Source organism: Pleuronectes platessa, chromosome 7, assembly GCF_947347685.1.
Source record: "Pleuronectes platessa chromosome 7, fPlePla1.1, whole genome shotgun sequence".
Classification (NCBI taxonomy): Eukaryota; Metazoa; Chordata; class Actinopteri; order Pleuronectiformes; family Pleuronectidae; genus Pleuronectes; species Pleuronectes platessa.
Window position 1 is genome coordinate 26033495 of NC_070632.1, and position 20565 is coordinate 26054059.

General features: G+C 37.8%; 1 protein-coding gene across 1 annotated transcript in view; it reads left to right on the forward strand.

The window, feature by feature from the left end:
• The window catches only part of si:dkey-106n21.1 (solute carrier family 23 member 2), a 50090-nt gene that overhangs the window by 11853 nt on the left and 17672 nt on the right, over nucleotides 1-20565 (forward strand). Inside the window, exons 3-8 of the mRNA XM_053427673.1 lie at nucleotides 5125-5277; nucleotides 10469-10626; nucleotides 11392-11569; nucleotides 13083-13264; nucleotides 15547-15664; nucleotides 19323-19479. Of these exons, the coding sequence (XP_053283648.1) occupies nucleotides 5125-5277; nucleotides 10469-10626; nucleotides 11392-11569; nucleotides 13083-13264; nucleotides 15547-15664; nucleotides 19323-19479 (946 nt within the window). The remainder of the gene's footprint in view (nucleotides 1-5124; nucleotides 5278-10468; nucleotides 10627-11391; nucleotides 11570-13082; nucleotides 13265-15546; nucleotides 15665-19322; nucleotides 19480-20565) is intronic.

Sequence of the window (20565 nt, forward strand, 5' to 3'; positions counted from 1 at the left end):
TTTATGAGTGTGACTAAATTTATTCATTAAGTGTTTAGTAATTTGTTTTTTAAAGATTATTCAATAATTTTGTATCTTTTTTGTATTTTTTTTTAATTGATTATTTTCTCATGATATATACATAGTCATAGCCTAGAGTGTACCTCCCTTTACCTCACATTGTTCAGCAATCCTGCAGTTTCCCAGAGTTGGTTTGGGAAATGGACACAGGTCCTTTTGTATGTTGGACAAACAATCCAGTTTATAAATTAGCCACAATTGTCATATTTGAATCAAAGCCATCGGCTTGGAAAGCAAATATGTCTAGTGCATTTTTCTTGCAGCTTAGACAAGAGGGCTTTTGTTTGTCTATCCAGCTTTGAATCAAGAGGAAGTCAGGTAGCGCCAGTCCTCCCAGTGTTTCAGGTATCAGCATAGGACAAAGGTTAAACTCCACAACAAAAGGCCAGCTTCGGGTAAATGAAGGCAAAATACCTCTGGTAACAAGAACATCGTCATGGTACAGTTCTCTGACCCTTGAGCTCCTCACTGGTGATGTTTTTTTAATGTGACTTATTAGTGGCCAAACAACCAGTCATAACTGGTGTAGGAGCACACTCGCTGTTCTTGACTTGGCTCCAAAAACTGGAACCTTTTAGCTTAAGTTGGGAAGGTAGACATGGGACATTTTGACAAATTACAACATTTGCAGTTTTGAATAGACAGTTAAACGCAAATGGCATTTCTCTGAAATTGTGGGTACATAACAGTGGGTGTGAGACAATAAGAGGTTAGGTAGGTGTGAAGATTTCAATTTGATATAAATGTTAGAGTTGCACAGAGGACATAGCGACAACAATGGTAAACAGAAAGTTAAATGGTCATATATGGTTAATTTTGTTGTATTTGACGCTACATCTGGTAATACATGAGAAACTTTGACCTCAGTTGCAGGTTAGACACAGGAGTGGTGACAAGTGGAGTGATGAGTGTTCGGGTGTAAACTTCATTGTATGAGAAGGAATTCCAAATAAACGTTCCATGCCCTGACTGGAGAAAAACACTATCAGCTTCTGTACATGTGTAAGTATGAAAAATTTTAATTAAAAAGTATAGATAAGATAGTTGACCTATGGAAGTCAACTTATTTAGCCCTTTGATTAAAATCTTAAAACAGGGGTGGTTGAGTTTCGCCTTTTCTGCTGAATCAACTCCACATAGTTTTTAGTGAGAGATGGTTAATGCTTGAAGTTATTTTTGAGTCTTGGTATTAAACTCAAGGCAGCATATAGGTTTCCAGATGCTGTCAACAGAACAGCTAAAACACTTGTCATCCTGCTGTACTGTTGCATCATTGGACCAGTTGACTACTAGTTTTCTTAAGTTTGCTTTGCGGTCACTAACCACAAGAGCCTCTTGAAGATCAGCAAGGCTTTCAGCAAACTAATGGGGCTTCCCACGCCAAACGTATTCAACTGTATCATAACAGCTGTGACATGGAAGGCACACATCTTAGCACATGACACTGTGCACTCAATAATCGCACTGGCTCCCCTCATTGATGATTAACCACACTTTTAGCGCCATCTGGTTCAAGCACTTTCCCATTCATGATATTTTTGTCCATAAAATGAAACCTGCTGTATGTCTTTGCTGATAAGGTCTGATAGAGAAAAATAGTAAAAAATGCATGTTTTGTTGCTAAAATGCATAGGTAAGACTTTTGCCTGAACCAACATTGCAGGAGAGAGAGACAGAGCGAGAGAGGGGGGGGGGGGGGGGGGGGGGGGGGGTAATATGCAACAAATGCCCCTGGCTGTAAGCAGACTGGGTAAATTGAAGTAACATGGTCAGCAGCTCATATGCCCAGGTTATAGAAATATCAATCTCTCAGATTTCTGCTGCCACCAAAAGTAAAAATGGAGGTGAATGGAACTTTGTGTGTGGCACTGTTGTTCACATCAATCAAAAGGTTTCCTTAAAATAATTAACAACGATGAGGCTTCGTACAAACTGTTATTTAAGCTAATTAATACACAGTGGAGTACAGGTGGATGACCACTAGATGGAAGCATATGGTCATCTGATCCCATAGCAAATGTCTTTGCAAACTGCCAGCTGAGAACGTAGTAACATAAGCATAAATCAAAGACAGGGAGGAAATGTGGTGCAGATTAGACCAGTCTGTCTCTGTCACGTGAATCTTGTGTGAGACAGATGCAGTGGTGGGATGCGCACAACAAGGTGTTTTCTTTGAAGAGCTGACTGAATGCCAGACTCACCCTTTGAGACTCAGCAGGTTTCAGAGTGAAGTACTCAGCATATCGCTTTTTCTCTTGTCATGGAACTTTGAAGTGATATATCCTTAGATTCACTACAGTCTGGATCTTATCTTTTGTGCTGTCTCCAGTATGTAAGCTGTCAGGCATCCTGTGAGAAGGAGGATGCAATAGTCAAGACACACGATATGAGGCAGTTCCCCATTTGGGGAACTGCCTCATTCAAAACACAAACTACTAATGTTCATTCATTTATATTAACTATTAACTGCAACCCACGACATCCAATGTATTGTCCAATATTACTGAGCTAGATGTTTGTCTCACTGTTGTGAAATATTCTCAAAATGAACATAAAACCATTCATGGAGACTGTTTAACATTTGATGTGGGCTGAGTTGTAGCTGAACAATGAATGCATACTTTTCGTCTTAAGAACTGTGTTCATGTGAACTTGGAATCAAGCCACAACTCAAGAGTGTACTCAGCACAAATCATAGGTACGCTCCGGCACACCTCTGTTTGTCGTCTTTGTGATTGACAAGCAGCTGTCTAGCATTTAATGCAAGTATCCTTTGGGAAATAGGGATATCTGGCGATGGTGGATGGAAGGAATGGCTTAAACTAATGACTCTAAAGAACAGGTATTTATTGAGGGTCACCTGATATGTGAGATCAGAAGCTGTCTTCAAATGCTAAGAGATCACTCCCTATTAAAACTGGCCACATTGGACTGATCAGTATCCTGTAGGTTTGTATAGACACTTTTGATGTGCCTGTTTGAAGCATATGCCTGGTTTGGTTATTTCATGTGTAAACAATATAATATTTATAGGAAATGTGTCTGCAGTGTAGCATTTTGCTACAAAATGCATGCCCATAAGTATTTGTAAAGTAATTTGTTGGATAAGTAAAATATGCTTCATACTCTGAATTACTCCCATTCTGTTCATTAGTTGAATGTTACACTGTGAATAACAATGGCATTCACAGAGTTCTGATACCTAAAGTAGGCTAGATTGATTCCACAGATTGCTCTGATGTTTAGATGCTAAAATGGATGCAGACCCATTTTTCTTCTAGACCTTTTATTTTCCAAAGCATTGTGTAAGAGCGAAAAAGACGTATATAAAACGTTGTGAATTTACAGTTGCTTGTAGAACATTTTGTTTTCATTCTCTTCCTACACTGACAGCTCCAGAAAAGGAAGTTTTCACCTGCTGTGTTCCCACAGCATTAGATGGGTGAAAAGGATATAAATAACAAAAACGTAAATCTCGCTACACAGTGCGAGGGAGTGAGCTAGCGTGCCAAACGGTTTTATTTCTTTAATGGTTGTTGAAAAGAGTTCCCAGACATAAGCAGCTATTGATGATTGGACATAAATATAGTAGACTAAACTGGCGTGTCTCCACTCAATGGCTTGTTAGGTAGACCTGTTCAGCAAGCTAACCACCATCCTGACAATGCTAGCAGGCTTAGTAGGCTCATGATTCAGCTACTGTTCAAGTAACCTAAATATTCAACAAATTTTTAATTTCCCAGCGAAAATGTCCAGACATTGTGGATGCATCGCAAACGTACCATGTTTAACATGTTTTTCTGCACTTTCATCTTTACTATTTAATGTTAGGTGTGTACAAATTATTAAAAGCACTCTGCCACTCAGTGCCCGGTGAAGCTATCGGTAACTTGGAGGTCGTGATTCAATCAATCAATCAATCAAACAATTATCAATAAGAAAACATTCACCGCTCCAATAGTTTTATTGGCTTACTTGCATGATACATTCATGGTTAATATACTATAATTTCTCTATTAAATAAAAAATATCTTTTATTATATCTCTATTATTTTGTACATGAAATATCAATGTATCACAATTATGAATCACTGACATAGACATATCTTGTGTCAAACTTCCTGCAGACTAATCAAGTGCTCCAGGCCCTATAATTATAAATATTTGTTAGCCACTTGGAATTTTCAGACTTTCAGACTTTCAACTCATCAAAATGTATTCCTTACTTAGCTAATTTTTACCAGGGAGGTTGATCAATAAAACGTAGTTTTTAATTAGCATGTTTGGAAGCTGTGTCTTTACAAGATTGTGTATACTTAAGCATGATTGTGTACAGAAATATACCTGCTGACACACATTCCAAACTATGCATGTAGCCTAATGACACCAATGCAGAAATGTCTACTTTCATCTCTCTGTGTCTATGGCTACAAATGAAGTAAGCAAATATAATCTATTGTATATTTAAATGTTGTCAAATCCATCTCCATATACATTTTATACACAGCTTTGGCTCCAACCCTATCAAACACATGTAAGTTGCAGAAGAGAGGGATAAAGTCGTGATGCAAATCAAGTGACAGTTTCTCTTCAAAAACATGGAATTGGCAGTAAAGTGTTAAATAAGTTGTATGGCAGGAGCCTTTCTGCTTTGAACAACTTTATCAACAGCATCTTGACTGGATTTGGGAGAAGACAGGTCGTTCACCCCACCTGCCCTACACTTAACCCTCATCTCCCACACTATAACTCACATTAACTACATTGCACACACTCTGTATGTCTCTCATCTGAACTAAACTTAACCACAGCTTTAGAGAACACTGAAGACAGAGGGCTTTCCCTGAAAAAACGTTAGCTCTAGGAGAGTTGCTGGTATGCTCTTAAAAACACTGAGTGACAAGTTCTAATGTTAAAATGTGTTGACAAAAATATGGGAGTCGGTGGAAATATAGTTTGGGGGGAAATATAGCAGAAAATATATTTTTTTCTTATTTGATATTTCTTGATAAATACCACCGGTGAACTGATGACTTGTTTGTCTTTGCCGTGCTTCTTTCCAAGGGCAAAGACAGTGATGAACAGCCACAGCTGACAGTGGACATTGAGGAGCCACACACGGAGGTCCTGGAGGAGACTGTGGACAAAGGTGAAGATTTGGTTTACTCCCTCAATGACAGGCCACCATGGTACCTCTGCATTCTGCTTGGCTTCCAGGTAAAGTGATATCATGGCTTTTTTGGTCCAGTGTCAGTGCATTCATTGTACTGTTGTTGTCCTCCATAATCTATGTTTTAGTGCAGAAAACATATACACCCACAAAACCTACAATTTATGCCTCTAGAGCGATGAAAAAATGCCTTTTAGGCTTAACAGCTAATGTAATAGTATATTAAATATACTTAAAGGGAAATTCCCTCATTATCTACTCACCACCACTTCGCTGGTTGAAGTGTTTGAATCCACAAAACACTTGTGGAGTATCAGGGGTAAACACTAATCCAATCAAATTGAAGTAAATGGTGACAAATTCTTGAAATGTTAAAAAAACACAGTAAAAAAAACACAACCTGCCTCCATTCAAATTTGAATGTTGAGGGTTATGGACACTTGGATGAAACCACAGGGGCAGTGTGGAGGCATATAATGTTTTTTTCTGTTTTATTTCATTTAATTCAATTGTATTGGATTTTGCTGCAACGCCGTTTACCCCTAAAACTCTAAAAGTGTTTTGTGGACTCAAACACTTCACTAACCCCATCGGCATAGTGGTGAGTAGATAATGATTGAGTTTTCTTTTTTGTGGTGAACTAGCCCTTCAATGTACAGTAACACACAAATAAAGAAGTATCTATTCATTAGAAGTAAAGACTGAAAGGCTGCTACATTTCAGTAAATGCTCAAATATTGCCACCTATATTATGTAATTTTTTTAAGCAATAGTATTTGTCTCTAAAGTTAGTAGCCTTTATCCTTAGCACTGTAAAAACACAAGACCCGAGTCATTCCAGTGGCATTTTATAATCAAACCCTACTTTGTTAGCCCAGGAACAAACATCTGTTTTGTAAGAAATTATAAAAGATTTTGATTTGAGAAGAATATCACAATCCTCCTGGTTTGTACCTTGACAGTAATTGTTTTTCCTTCAAAAACCACAGAAAGCATTTGTTTATTAATGTGTGAGCTACTGCTGGTACTGTGACCAACAGGTTATACGGGGGGGGGGGAAATAGATAAAAAAAAGTATTGTGCGCTCATGTCCTTGCATAAGAAAATCAGAAGACCAGAAGGTCATGAGTTTGATTTCAGAGCAGAGCAGCCATGCAGTCATGCAGTAAAATTAGTTACGAGGATGCCCTAAAAAATTTATAAAATAGAGTTGGTCACAACACAAGAATTTAGATAATGTTAAGACTGATACTTTCCTTTATTTGTGCACTGAGAAGCCCCAGGTTGAGCAACAGATAAAGGAAATATAAGAATATAAGAACATCATGTGCTGTAGTGTACTGTAGCATGCACTTCTGCTGTGGCTGAGCAGTAGAGCGGTCGTCCTCCAACCAGAAGGTTGATTGTTCGATACCAGTTTTCACCATCTGCATGCTGAAGTGTCTTAGGGCAAGATCCCTGAATAGCTCCTCCAAAAAAAAAAATAGGTGAACAGCAAACTGTAGAGTGAAGTGCTTTGAGTGGTCATCAAGACTAGAAAAAGTGCTATATAAATACAAAACTGTTGTTTTCAAGTTAATTCCTTCCAGCAGGAAGTTGAAACAGGACTGCTGTCAGCTTAAAGACTGATGACTTTTTGGAACACATTTAAGTTAAAAAAATAAAATAATATATATATATACTTAGCTTTATATGCTTGATGGAAGTTCTTAACAGTGATATTGACATTTTATAAATGTTATTCATTATTCCATCATCCTAGCACACACCCTTTTTTTAGGTTAATGTATGTTTTATAGCTTTTTGAGTGATATGCTGTGTGTAGCATTAAAGACTAGCGTGCACCCCAGCGCAAGTCATCTAAAGAGCATCATGTTGGTCGGATTCTGCCCGAGTAGACAATTACTGGAGGGACATAAAAAAAAGTCTAATAAAATAACTAGAGAAGAGAAGAGAAGAGAAGAGTTTGGTTTACTGTCCCCCAAGGAAATTGCCTTCTGTTTCTCCCAGTTGGATCCTATTGCTTTTACAACTACAACAACCGGTTTCCCACAAGTATTGTTACCTTACTCCAGCTTTTCATTTCTCAGATCCCCCTGCACCCTCGTCGGTCACCTCACTTTTTTTATATGAGGACAAATTGCGTTTGTTTTCACTTATGATGACTTCCAGGAAGAGGGCTCTGTGGCACCCAGCTGCATTTGTGTTATTTTGAGTGATCATATGTATAAAAAAAATATACCCCCTAACATCATGTTTCATTTAGAAGGTTAAGGATCACTGAGAAAGTGATAGTGGAGTAGAAGGTGAAGTAGTAGAAAGAAAGTAACAACTCTCTGAGATGAAGTGGAGTGGAAGTACCATAAATAGAAATACATGTATCTCAAAATTGTACTAGAGTACAGTATCAATCAAATTTGATAACTGAGTAAGGTTACTTTCCACCACTGGATAATAGGTTTGATTCACTGAAGATCTCGATTCTTACAGAAGGTTCATCAGTTACTACTTCAGCATCTGGCCACCCTTTAATCTTCAGCGGCACTGTCTCATATCCTCATTTCCTGTTTCCAGCAGCAGTCAGTCAGTCACATCTTCAATCTACGTCAACTTTACAGCAGGTTAAATACTACATCTGTTTCCTGTTGTAAGAGAGAGATGTCCCATTTCCATCTTTTTTGGGGGGGGAAAGATAACATATGTTTTAATACAAAAGAGCTTTCTCCACACTTTAAGGATACACACACGCTCATGGTGGAGTTGAAGGAGAATCCCACTGTTTTGTATAATTAATACATTTTCAATAATTATTCTAAAGAAAGTTAAATTTTATTTGAACAACCAAGTAATAAATTAAATATTATTAAATGAAATAATCAAACAGCTGTGTTTTGTACATGTCCCTATGTCCCAATACTCGCTAAGAGGTTCAATTCATTGCAGATCTTGGTCTTTAGGGATATTTGTTGACAAGAATGAAAATATTAAATATCACCTGCGTTGTCCTTGAAGTCCCAAGATGTTCTGTTTGGGAACCACATCAATCTGTCTCTCATTGGCTGTCATTTTCACAGAAGTATAAACTCTTTTCCCATTAATATGTCTTTCTTCATTACTGTTGCTTCAGTACAAAAGGATTATTTATTGCAATTTGTTCCAATTGCTCGGTTCCTTGCCACACAAGATTTGGTGTTGCACATGTTTGAAATATTTTTTGGGAGCATATAAATAAGTTATTTCATGAACATTTAAAGCATATTGAAGCACTTGTTGAGGCTATTGTCAAACGAGTTGGTTACATTCATGAGGAGAGGAAACTGGTTTGTGATTGTAACCACTGAGAGTGAATCAGAGTTGATTTATTGTTTTTTTAATATACGAGAGAGTAATGTACTTTGGTACAATAGATTACATCTACCATTAAAAATCCTCTCTGACTCATGTATGCTTTCATAACTTGGTCGATTTTAGGGAAATTATCAAATAAAGAAATCACAATTATATTTTTTGTTGATTTCATTTAAAAATATTTTAAGTTTTGTGACAAACTCAAACTATTTAGTACTATAGCCCCTCCAAGTTTTTCCAGGCAATCACATTTCCTATATGACTGTCACTTCCAAATTCAATTCATCAACACAACGTTTATCAAGCAGTTTGCACAAATTATGGGCCTTCTGTCACTGAAATCAATGCGCATCCACTGGCGATGACACAGGGTTCCTCTTCCTGAAGGAATACTCTCAGTTTCCTCTGTCATGAACCTGACCTTCAGTTCTGATTTATGGAAGTTGTAGGTTTGAAAAAACTCCCATAAATCTGGTGGGGCCTATCAACATCTGGCTTCATTTTTAAGGGTCAAACTGTCACAGCAATGCATCTCATGTTGATGTTAAGACGACCACTTGTTGATTGGAAAAACTCAAAATGATCTCAAACAGGAAGCATTGAGATGATCTACAAACGTGAGTGATATGGATAATGTTGGATTGAATTGTAATTTAAAATACAATATTAAAAAAGTTTGGGGGGTATTTGGTTTGAAAAGGATGCAAGCCACTGGTATCAGTAATTATGGAGGTAAAATAATATTGATATTTTTAAATAAAATATGAATTCATCACCCTGCACACTACAACCACTTACTTTATTTATATTGAGTAATTTATCTTATTTCATTTTTGAGCTGCCATGTCTTTCTGTTCCAACGCTTTGTACCCTTAAAACTGTTTTAACCTCATGTGAGAAATAAAACTTGAAACTTTTTCTAAATGTAAATTTGTAAGCCCAACACCAGTGTCACATTACAGTATAATGTTAGCATTTAATAGGTTCACACACATCTTTACAGGCAATCACTAAATTTGTAATAACATCCATCACAGAGTACAAATGGGTTTTAAAAACAACAGAACTTGAACAACTGATACATTGTAAGCAGTCTCTTACTGAGCACATTCATTTTTACTGAATTACATTTTTACACCAGTACCTTTACTACTTGTACTTGCTGCTCTTTTAAGCATACTGTTAATAAGTGGAGATTTTGTTAGAGTTGCCTCAATTGTCTGTGTTTATGGCGACATCTATTGGCAGTTCAGCAAAACCGCAGCTTCTATATTCAGCGATGCAGATCTATTAGTTTATTTGAATTGCTGACACTGTCCGTGTAGGTAAACCCTGTGGTGTGTTTTTTGGTAAACCCAGATACAATTATTTTAACTATACAGAAATAAAAAATGTAACTTGACAGCAGGGCTTGACTTTTACACTTGTGTAGGTTTTCAATGTAACAAGTCATTCATGTAATGCCAAGTTTAGATTTATTGGCTGATGGTATTTTCAGTCGTGTTAAATAAGTCCCTTACACTACGCCCTTTGTCCAACTTCTTTCGGATCACTGGATATCTCCACCACCCGCCCCCATCCACTCAACAAACACATGCACACACATGGGTTGAGTCACTCAACCCATGTTTGTATGTCTGCGTGTATGTCTGTCACACTCAACTTGAGTGTGACAGTTAAGCCTTGCAGTTGAGCTGTGAGATCTACAAGACGGTTTCTCTTTAGTTCGTATTATTCCCTGTGTGCAGAATGGCCACTTTTTGGTGGACATATAATGAAATACGTGCAGATATGAACGGAACAGAATTAGCATGAGGCTATCTATGATAGAGTGCACTTTAAACTGCCAAATATAAATGTGCATTTATTCTTGTTCTTCTTCCTCCGCAGCATTACATCCTCGCTTTCGGCGGCATCATTGCAATCCCACTGATCCTGGCTGAGCCTCTGTGCATTAAGGACAACAACGTCGCCAAAAGCCAGCTCATCTCCACCATATTCTTCGTGTCAGGGTTATGTACACTGCTACAGACGGCTGTCGGCACCAGGTAAAGCCCTTCATGTGACCACCTGTTTGCCTGCAAGTTAAAGGCCTTGTGCTGATGATAGAGTACTTAACAGGTTTCCACACACAAACTTACATGTACAATTTGACTGCTTTCATTTGTGTGGGAATGGTCTGTGTTCGTGTGTGTGTGTGTGTGTGTGTGTGTGTGTGTGTGTGTGTGTGTGTGTGTGTGTGTGTGTGTACACTTGTCATTCAGGTTTGAGATTTACGGGGGGGGAAATGGAGGGAATGCTTAGGTTAAGAGTGTTCTAAAGGTCAAGAAAACTACCTTATATTTCCTGAAAGCGTGCATCGCTCCTGCTCCACTGCTCTCCTCATACTCTGCCTCCTCACGATGGTCTCATGATGGTTTCATAAACTTCTTGCATAAACAAAGCATCACTGCGCTCTGCTTGCATCAGCCTGAAGTTCCAGTTTATAGCTCGGAGTTCATGTGGAGTTCAACAATGAGTTGAGCTCCTGACAGGCTCTTAGTGAATCTCATGGTGGAAATGAGATTTCTGAAATAGTTGTCTTTAATGCTCTGCAAAGTTTATTTGACTTAATTTTAGAGCTGGGGTATGATGTGTTTTTTACAACAAGAGAAGAGGAGGATAAAAAGCTCAAAGACAGAGAACCTGTAGTCTATGAGAAGAGGCCATTACATATTTGACTTCTTCAGGCTTGTTTTCTAGTATGCAGAGACCTGACATAATTTAGTTCCACTGAACTCTGACCTTTAACGTCTGGCCTTATTGACTTGCAGGTTACCGATCCTTCAGGGTGGGACCTTCAGTTTCATCACTCCGACCCTGGCCATTCTCGCTCTGCCGAAGTGGCAATGTCCATCCCCAAACTCCCCAGTTATGGTGTCCATCAACACACAGAATGGCACCAGGCTCATAGAAGATTCTGATGAAGTCTGGATGTCACGAATGCGTGAGGTATGTAAAATTGTCTCTGGAGGAATCCAATTGGTTATCTTAGTTGTGCTAAGGGATTTAAGGGGAATGATCTGACCAGTGTATCACCTTGATGATTTTATGCCAATTCGATTTTCTTACCAATTTAGGTGATACCATGCCAACATGGACAAGTATTGGACTTAAATTTTGAAATGTATCGCAGTAATGGTTTCATATTGTTCTGTTGTCATGAGCTACAGGTCGAATGTGAGAACAGTTGTACAAATTTGTTATGGGTTAGGGGGTTAGGGGGCTAGGGTGAAGAAGAAGAAGAAGAAGAAGAAGAAGAAGAAGAAGAAGAAGAAGAAGAAGAAGAAGAAGAAGAACCTCTTCTTGCTTCTTTTTGCTTCTTCTTGCCTCTTCTTGCTTCTTGCTTCTTCTTCTTCTTATAAAAATAATAATACAATCCCATCATTTAAAAAAGACCATATTATATATATTTGGTATTGTATGACTTCTTTCTGCATCATCTAAATCTGCTCTCATAGCTCAATCAAAGAGAGCTCAATCGACTGGTTGAGCCTGCTGGGTCTGTAACACTGTTCACAAACCAATCAGAAGCTTTAACCAGCTGACTTTTGATGACTGAAGTTGACAGTTTTATTTTGTTCTGTCCAGCAGATTACACAAAGGATAAGTAAATGTATAAATCAAATTCTAAATATAGAAATAAATACATAAATGTATAAATAACTACATAAATGAAAAATTTATATATGTATAAAAAAAACATTTAGTCATTTATTTAGGTATTTAATCATTTAATTGTGTATTTATAGATTTATTTATCCTTTTATTTCGGTATTTAAATAATTATTTATGTATTTATATAAATTGTTTTGGCCCGGAAAACCCTCAATAGTATGGGGTCAGCAGGTTTTATGCGCGCCTCTGGAATTATTCTGACTTAAACTTGAGTTCCCACAGTTAGCTCTTACTTGTCAGCTGGGTTTTGCACAAGATTATCTTTCCCTGAAGCAAAATGCATGCCTACGTTAGTCCCAGAAGTATGTTTCAAAAGGGAAACTGATCATACAGTTACCACACCTTTACATAGCTTTCAGGAGGAAGTATGTTTTCTGTTTTCACATGCATTTACCAATAAAAAAATCACTTTGACAAGACTTACAACTATATATCTTTCAATGACAGTGTAGTGGGAGGTTTTAGAGGCAGAGTTTTTTAGCTTGATATTGAGCAGATAGGCGGTCTGATCCTTTGGAGAGTGCTCAAAGAAAAGGAGCATTTGAAGCTGCAACAATGTAATGTCGTCAATAATATACAGTGGGCTATATATTAATGCCGAAGTCCAAAGCATCGGATTGGAAAATAATGTTCAGTATGTGTAACTTCAGCCTGCGATATGAATCACTATTCTCACCTTTACAGCCTGAAAAGGAAGTTTTCATTATACATGATGTCCAGATGATACGCCAGAAACCCAGCATATTAATTGATCCAAATGTGTGTACCTCCGCCTTGCCATCCACAGATCCAGGGAGCCATCCTGGTGTCGTCTCTGCTGCAGATTGTCCTGGGCTTCTCCGGGCTGGTGGGCCTGGTGCTCAAATATATAGGCCCTCTGGCTATCGCTCCCACCATCAATCTAATCGGCCTGTCGCTGTTCATTGAGGCTGGAAAGAAGTCTGGAGGTCACTGGGGAATAGCTGCTCTGTGAGTGGAAGACGTCTCACACTGACGTAGAGAAAACATGCGAAGGAATAATGTCATGTAACAATCATATCCATACATATGTGCTACAATGTACCGGCAAATTCAAGACTTCTTGGAATTGAGATTAGTTAAATAGGGCATTTAATTAAATGAGACAGTAAGACGACATCGTAGAGATTTCCATCAGGAATGTTTATAAAAAAAAGGAAGAAGAAAAAAATGACTAACTCCTTCTCTGCATAGAAGAGCAGTCAGTCTCCAAGACTTAGAGCACCATTCTTTCAAACCTCTTCTGTTACCCCCATTAAAAAGAATAATTATGACTTTATGTATTTCATCTACATATTTAATTTCAGTACAACTTCATGTTCAGTGTAAAGGGTCACATGTAATGAAGTGTTTCCTATCATTGATCATTTCTATCATCATCACAGAATTGTTGTCACATAATGAGAAGTGTCTCTAGTGTTTCATTGTTCATTTATGATATTGATCAATAGATGGATAGAATAGTCTAAATAGTCTGAATCTACTGTGCTGTGATGTTCATTTATCCTATGACCTCATGACATTAAGAAAGATCATGCAATAATGAGCCTTGATTGGTTTAATAAGATTACTGTGGATGCATGTGAGCATAGCAGCATATAGGACTACAGATGCATTAATGTAAGGTATAGCTATGGGAAATGCATTACATTCAAAGAAAAAATAAGTCCTATGCCTTCCTTCCAAACCAAAATTGAATCTAATTATCATGTGTCTGCAGCCAAAAGTTTATATTCATTCAGTATTTATTTTTTTGCGTTCCAGACCGATGGCTCCTTTATGAAAGAAATGATGTTCATTATCTTAATTATCTTAAGTCTTCTCAGCTGCTGCCACTGTAAATCACTTCTCCACATTATCTTTCCTCTTATTTACCTCTGCCCCTGCCCCTGTCCAGCACAATGTAATCTGTCATCATTTCCACGCTACCGTCTGCAGATAATGCAGACTAAAGCCATTACATAGAGTGATCCTTGTGGTTTTTAAAAGGTTCAGCACATTCGCCTCCTGGTGCCGTATATTGATTATAATCTGTCATATCCTTCTTAGCCCCAGTCCCTTACTCCCCCACAGCAGTCTCCATGCAGGTTATCCAGCAATTTACATGAGCACAGACACAGATCCCATGGTTGTAATTCAACTTATCCACTAAAAACACTAGAAACTGTGCCAGTCTGTCAAAAGACGCAATGTGGTACAAAATGAAGAAGACTTTTTCTAAAACATGATCAATTTGAAGAGCGAAACATTATTTTGTGTGATATCTTTATATTACACTCTCATTGACAATTTATACATAATTTATACTATACTATTTATACTACATGCTCCCTGGCTGTGTCCTGGTCTTTCATACAAGAGCATATTTGATTTTTCAGGTTCTTTTTTTCATACCTGTGGCTAATTTATCATTTTATACATCCAACCAGATGTTTAGACTGACTGTGTGGTCATAGCCGTAATCTGGAACGGTGTTTCGGCTACGCTTTAAATGTTTAAATCCGATTTTCTCGTTAAGTGGGACGCAATGCTGCTGAGCGACACAAAAGAGTCTTTCATGCACAGCATGGAATTCCATCCAGTGACAGGCAACTGTGAAGGCAAGTGTCCATGTAGAGTTTGCTCTGGTAGTAAAGCACTGGAAGAGTGCTCAGGATGGGGCCGCTGCATCCCAATGCTTTAAGTAAAAACGCTGCACATTGATTTTGCTTCTGTAACAATCATCAGGAACATTTACAAAAGAGATTATTTTGTCTTTAATGTTTCTGTCTGACGTATCCCCCTACTGAAGCTGGACAGACACGGCCAGGACAAGCTTCTCCATTGGTTATCAAAATGGCAAGTCTGAGTGGTTGCCTGAAAAAGAAGCTCCAGTGATGACACCATTGCCTTTCTGAAGAGCTCAGACCAGCTGCCCAAAAAAGACGAAGCGCCCTTTTTAAAGCTTTTTTTCTAGGCGGTTATTTGCTCTCTATCTTCTTTTGGATTACCTGAAAAATCTGTATAAAATACACCCTCTCAATGTTAACTGCCCATAAATCTTTCAATGATGACAAGTATCAAATGGGCATGTTTGCTGCGCAAATTATATGTCTCCCTTTGTTTTGACTTCCCCTAATCTTGTGATAGAACTAAATATGTCATGCTTAAGCGCAATTAGACTATAAGCGCAGAGTGAGGGCAAGGCCTTGGGAGAAACATCACATTTGTTCTTGTCTTCTGTTTTCCCACAGCACCGTCTGCCTGATCCTCCTTTTCTCCCAATATCTCAGCAAAGTTGATGTCCCAATGATCGCATACAAGGATAAGAAGTGGAAGGTTTTCCAGTATCCGCTGTTCAAGCTCTTTTCGGTGAGTTGCCAATAACTCATTCACACATCGTTTCCTATTCCAGAAAAAAATACAAACACACAACCTTTGTTTCTGCTTCTTTGGGCTATAAAACAGTTTATAACCCCCTTGTTTTGTTTAAAAACTATAAAGTTTAATGAAAAGCACAGTGCAGAAATCATCGAGTATTAAGCAAGAGTCTGACACTCCTTCGCAACACTAGATTTCCGCAGTGATAATGTTCACCTGAAGTTCACAAAGGTCTGCGTGTGGATTGCATATCTTGCAAACGGTTCATCGACTTCACATTTGGCATGTCTCAAGTGAATTCCCTATGAATGTGCAGTGCTGGGTTTGGACATGAAATACACTCAATATGAATTAAATTGAACAAAACACATGTGAACAGTAATTAAGCAAATTCAGTTTTCTTTAATTGAAAACAGTAACAATAAAATATTTTTAAGAAAAGTGTCATTATATGGTAGAACAATTTGAGGAGGATTCACTAATGAGAAGGGATAATTCTAAAGAAGGTCCAGAGCCTCAAACCAAGCCAAGACAACAGAATATTCCAAATATACTGGTCTAGAACTGAAACCACATCAAAATGTCAAAATTAAAAAATAACATTTTGGAAAAAGACAAGGTGAGTCTGGTATGATGTGAAGGTTTTCGGTCTTGTGTCTGTGCCTTAATTCACAGAACAGAAAAGGTTGCTTTCATCCTAATGTATATACAGTAAAAACCACTGTGTGGTCAAACTTGATCCACAGACTCAGCAGGGACCAAAACAATTTGTTCTGCAGAAAACTATTCTGTGAGTTGAGTATTCTTTTTTTTGTCTGTGTAGTGAATACATAGAGAGCTTTCTTTACAGCAGTCATTTGACATGAAGCAGTAGCTACACACATGTGTTATTTGCCATATGAATTAAACCTCTGTACCAAAATGGAACAGATTAAGGTGATGTCTAACACGTTTGTCAAACTGCTAGTTATTGTCAAAATGACTGCTGTGCTAAAGATCTATATTCTGGGTCGTTAGTTCAGTTTATTAAGAACACCTAGCTCAAGCTAAGGCAATTCAATACCACAGCCTACTACAGACGTCTTTCAATAAATCCATCATTTAACTTCATTAAAGGTTCAAAGGCCAGTGTGTGTGTGTGAAGCTTCCGGGGAAACAAGAAAACAAGTGTTGCCAAATTTCTATTTTAATGGGTGATTTATTATTTATTAAATCTTTCAATTAAGACTCTTTAAAATGTATTATTTATTTTAAAGCATGTCCATTGTAGGGCATCACGGAAGAATTTTGGCGTAAAAAAGACAGTAAAAGATAGTAGGGTAAACTATGACCAGATTATGGCTGTGGATTTAGATAAAACCAACAATACATTTATTTGAATTATTTATCATTCTGTATTATTTCATTGGGTGCAAGGGTGGTGCTACATTTTCTGGAGGCATTGTCATTTTAACCATTCCATCACAGGGTCCCCTTGAATACTTTGAGCCCATTAGTGGAACTAAAGTATAAAACATACTTAAATTGTTCATGTGTTGTAGGATCCTACGACACTCGGGAAGCTGAGGTTACATTTGGTCCTGGTAGCCCTCCGAAGTAGATTGAGCTAATTGCGTAAATTTGTGCCTACTAACATGTCCCCAAAATTCATGATCTGTAAAAAACACTATCACACAAACATACAGTATATATATTAAGTTGCCAGTTCAAATCGGCTCTTCACAGTAATAGTGGCACTTGGTGGCCACATACAGACACAAGCCCATGAAGTGTTTGAGACCGGGGCCCATCGAGTTCTATTCTTCCTAAATATATTCCCTGATGAAGGTGGCAGAGAACACTGTCTAACATGATGATTATATCATATGTGCTATGAGCTTCCAAGGACAGTACTTTTAGAAGAAAGCAGAGAGAAATAATTTTGTTTAAACGTATTGGTTTAATTAAAATAGAAAAAAAAACAACAACAACAAAAAAACATTTAATTGATAACCTGAGGTTTTATTAGCTCTTAAAAAATAAACATTATCTTTAAATTTCTTCTCTGTCAAGGACAAATTCAATTATGTTTCTAATTAGCCTGGGGAGGAACCAGATGGCTCTGCATAGCTCAAGGTTTTATTTGTGATTCCCTGCTAGAGTCATTAGGGGTGGGGAAAAATGCATACAAATGTATGAAATAATGAACGTATGAAAAGCAAGATTTAATCATTTAAGTTTTTTCTTCAGGGGTTATTTCACGGCCTCTGTTTGATTTGAGCAAACACAATTACAGTCTATGTCTTTAAAGGGATAATGTGTCCAATCCCTCACTTACAACGGTCTTGTGATTACAGTCACCACCTCTTAGGTAGAGATCTGCTGTGGTGACGGACCAACACAGGAAATGTGTTTTTAACCTATATTAAACTAAGGATGGATTTAGATTAAGCACACACGCTCTCTTATTACCATCCCACATGCTGCATATTCATACACTTACATGCCTGGTCAGTGTGAGTACAAACATTTTGTTCACATCCAAACAGACAAATTAAGGGTTGTACATTATTCACACTGTGACAAATGTTAAATAGGTTTTTCACTGAAGATTGTTTTTGTAGCTTGACCTATTTTCCCCATCAATAAACAGCACAGTAAATATAATTTTCCTCTTCAACAACAGCCAAAATAAATAAGGCATGTGGTTTTGAAGCTCCCTGGATGTTGACTCTGTTAAGACGGTGAGGATAGAGAACATTGACATAAAGACATGCTTACTCAATACATACGGCTTTAAAAGAACAACAGAACCGATCCAACTGAAGACAGAGGCCCCTCAGGTGAACTACAGGGATCTGAGTCATGTTTGACTTCAGGGTTCTGTCTCTGAAATTCTTTATGAATGGCAGGTCCACACATTTGAGCAGAGTGACTCACATGTTGTGCAATCTAGCAAAACCCAAAGGGCCATCCAAAAGAAAAAGAAAAATCTTCACTGCTCTGAGTTTTTACAGCTAGTTATTAGTATCCGTTTAACTGAATGAAGCAGGGATAATACAGCAGCATAGAAGGGTTGTCCAACAGGTAATAATAAGCACACATTTGACATGAAAGGGCAATAATGCATGTATGCATGTACACAGTGCGTCAGCAAATAGGACTGTAAATATTGCTTTTTTTTACTTCATCAAAATCTATTTTATTTGTATAGCACCACAATATTATAGAGAAACCTTAAAGTTCCCACAATGAGCAATCATTTTAGAGCCTGTGGAGAGAGAAAAAAAAAACTTTAACTGGAAGTACTATCATTATCATTATGATGTGAATAATGATGCTCACAGAACCCTATGCTACTGAAGTTATTTACCCATCAGCTGTGGTTGCAGTTAAGCAGAACCCAAAGTATATTTATTTTCATTTTAAGGATAGATTTGATTGTCACTGCTTTTTGATATGATCCAGATCACTGGCGGATAATGTCGACTGTATGGTTTGTATGGGACTTGAGTACAATATTCTACTCAGTAGCTTAAAGGTCTTTAGTCTGTTCCTCACCAGATGTTGCACCAGAGTTGTTCAAGAAAGACATTTATAATAATGATTGTGTGTATGATTGATGAACTCCACTTGAAATACGATGTTCTCTGTCTCTCCTAAATTATAGGCTTTGTTTGGGATGTGTGGCAGCTGGCTGGTCTGCTTCTTACTGACCATCTTTGACGTCCTGCCTTCAAAGTCGAATGAGTATGGCTATTCAGCCAGGACCGACATCAGCCTGGACGCTGTAGCAAACTCCCCATGGTTCCATGTACCTTACCCTGGTACGTAAATCATCACATCATATATATATATCATATCATATCATATCTACTACTACCATTACTTATTTTCTAATATTGTTATTCACATGCGTGAGTGTGTGGTCCAGGTGTGAGTCCGGGTTTGTCTGTCACATTATGTGAGCTTGTCTTCCTTATGGGGGCAAAAAGAAAGTCATGGTAAAGTAAATCATTACATAGACGTATTTTAAGGTTAGGTTAAGGTCATGGCAAGAGTTAATTTTAGGAATGTAGTAAGGTTAGAGTATGTCAACTTAATGTTCTCTGAAGTCCTGTGTGTGTGTGTGTACAGTAAATTAGTGCTTATTAAGGTCCTGAAGTAGTTGCACTTAATAATATTCTGTCATTTATTTTGCTTGAATATAATAAATGGCGATGTATTGTGTTAGGTCATTTGAAACTGAGTGAAGTGCGCCCTACAGTTTATTCTCCTCTCAGTCTTCTAGACACTCCTTAATATCCCCTTTGACACGCGTCCAACAAATACACAGAGGACTTTCTAGCTGCCTAGCACAACCGCTCTTTAATGATCTGCCAACATGTCATCAAATCTGTCGGTGCAAATGAAAATGATTGAAGTTTGAAGCTTTTTGATTATTTGCACAGCATGGGACTTACTGTTTGCAAATGGCACATTCACTCTGACCCTTTACTCCACATTTGAGTCTACCATGATTACAGCAACAACTGTGCCAATAAAAGAACACTTTTATTTGTGAGCAGCACCAACGCAGTTCTTAGCAAGGAATGAAATATCTGCACGCAATGTTTTTGGCACAGCTTGGTATTATTCAGCTCGTATTAATGGATATTTACAACAACAGCGCCAACAATAATATATAACATGACGTATTTTGAGTTATGTCAAAGGCTTAAATCTTAAGCTGACTTGACAGTGATCATGCAGACATTGACACTGACAGAGGATCTTAAATAAGCTTATATGGGATTTTGAAGGATATTCAACTGCCTTATCGGGAATAAGCTGAAGCATCCACATCACAGGCCAAAACCTTACAAAGAAATCTAATTGCTACTCTAATTGCTACTTTTCAATGCATTGCTGAC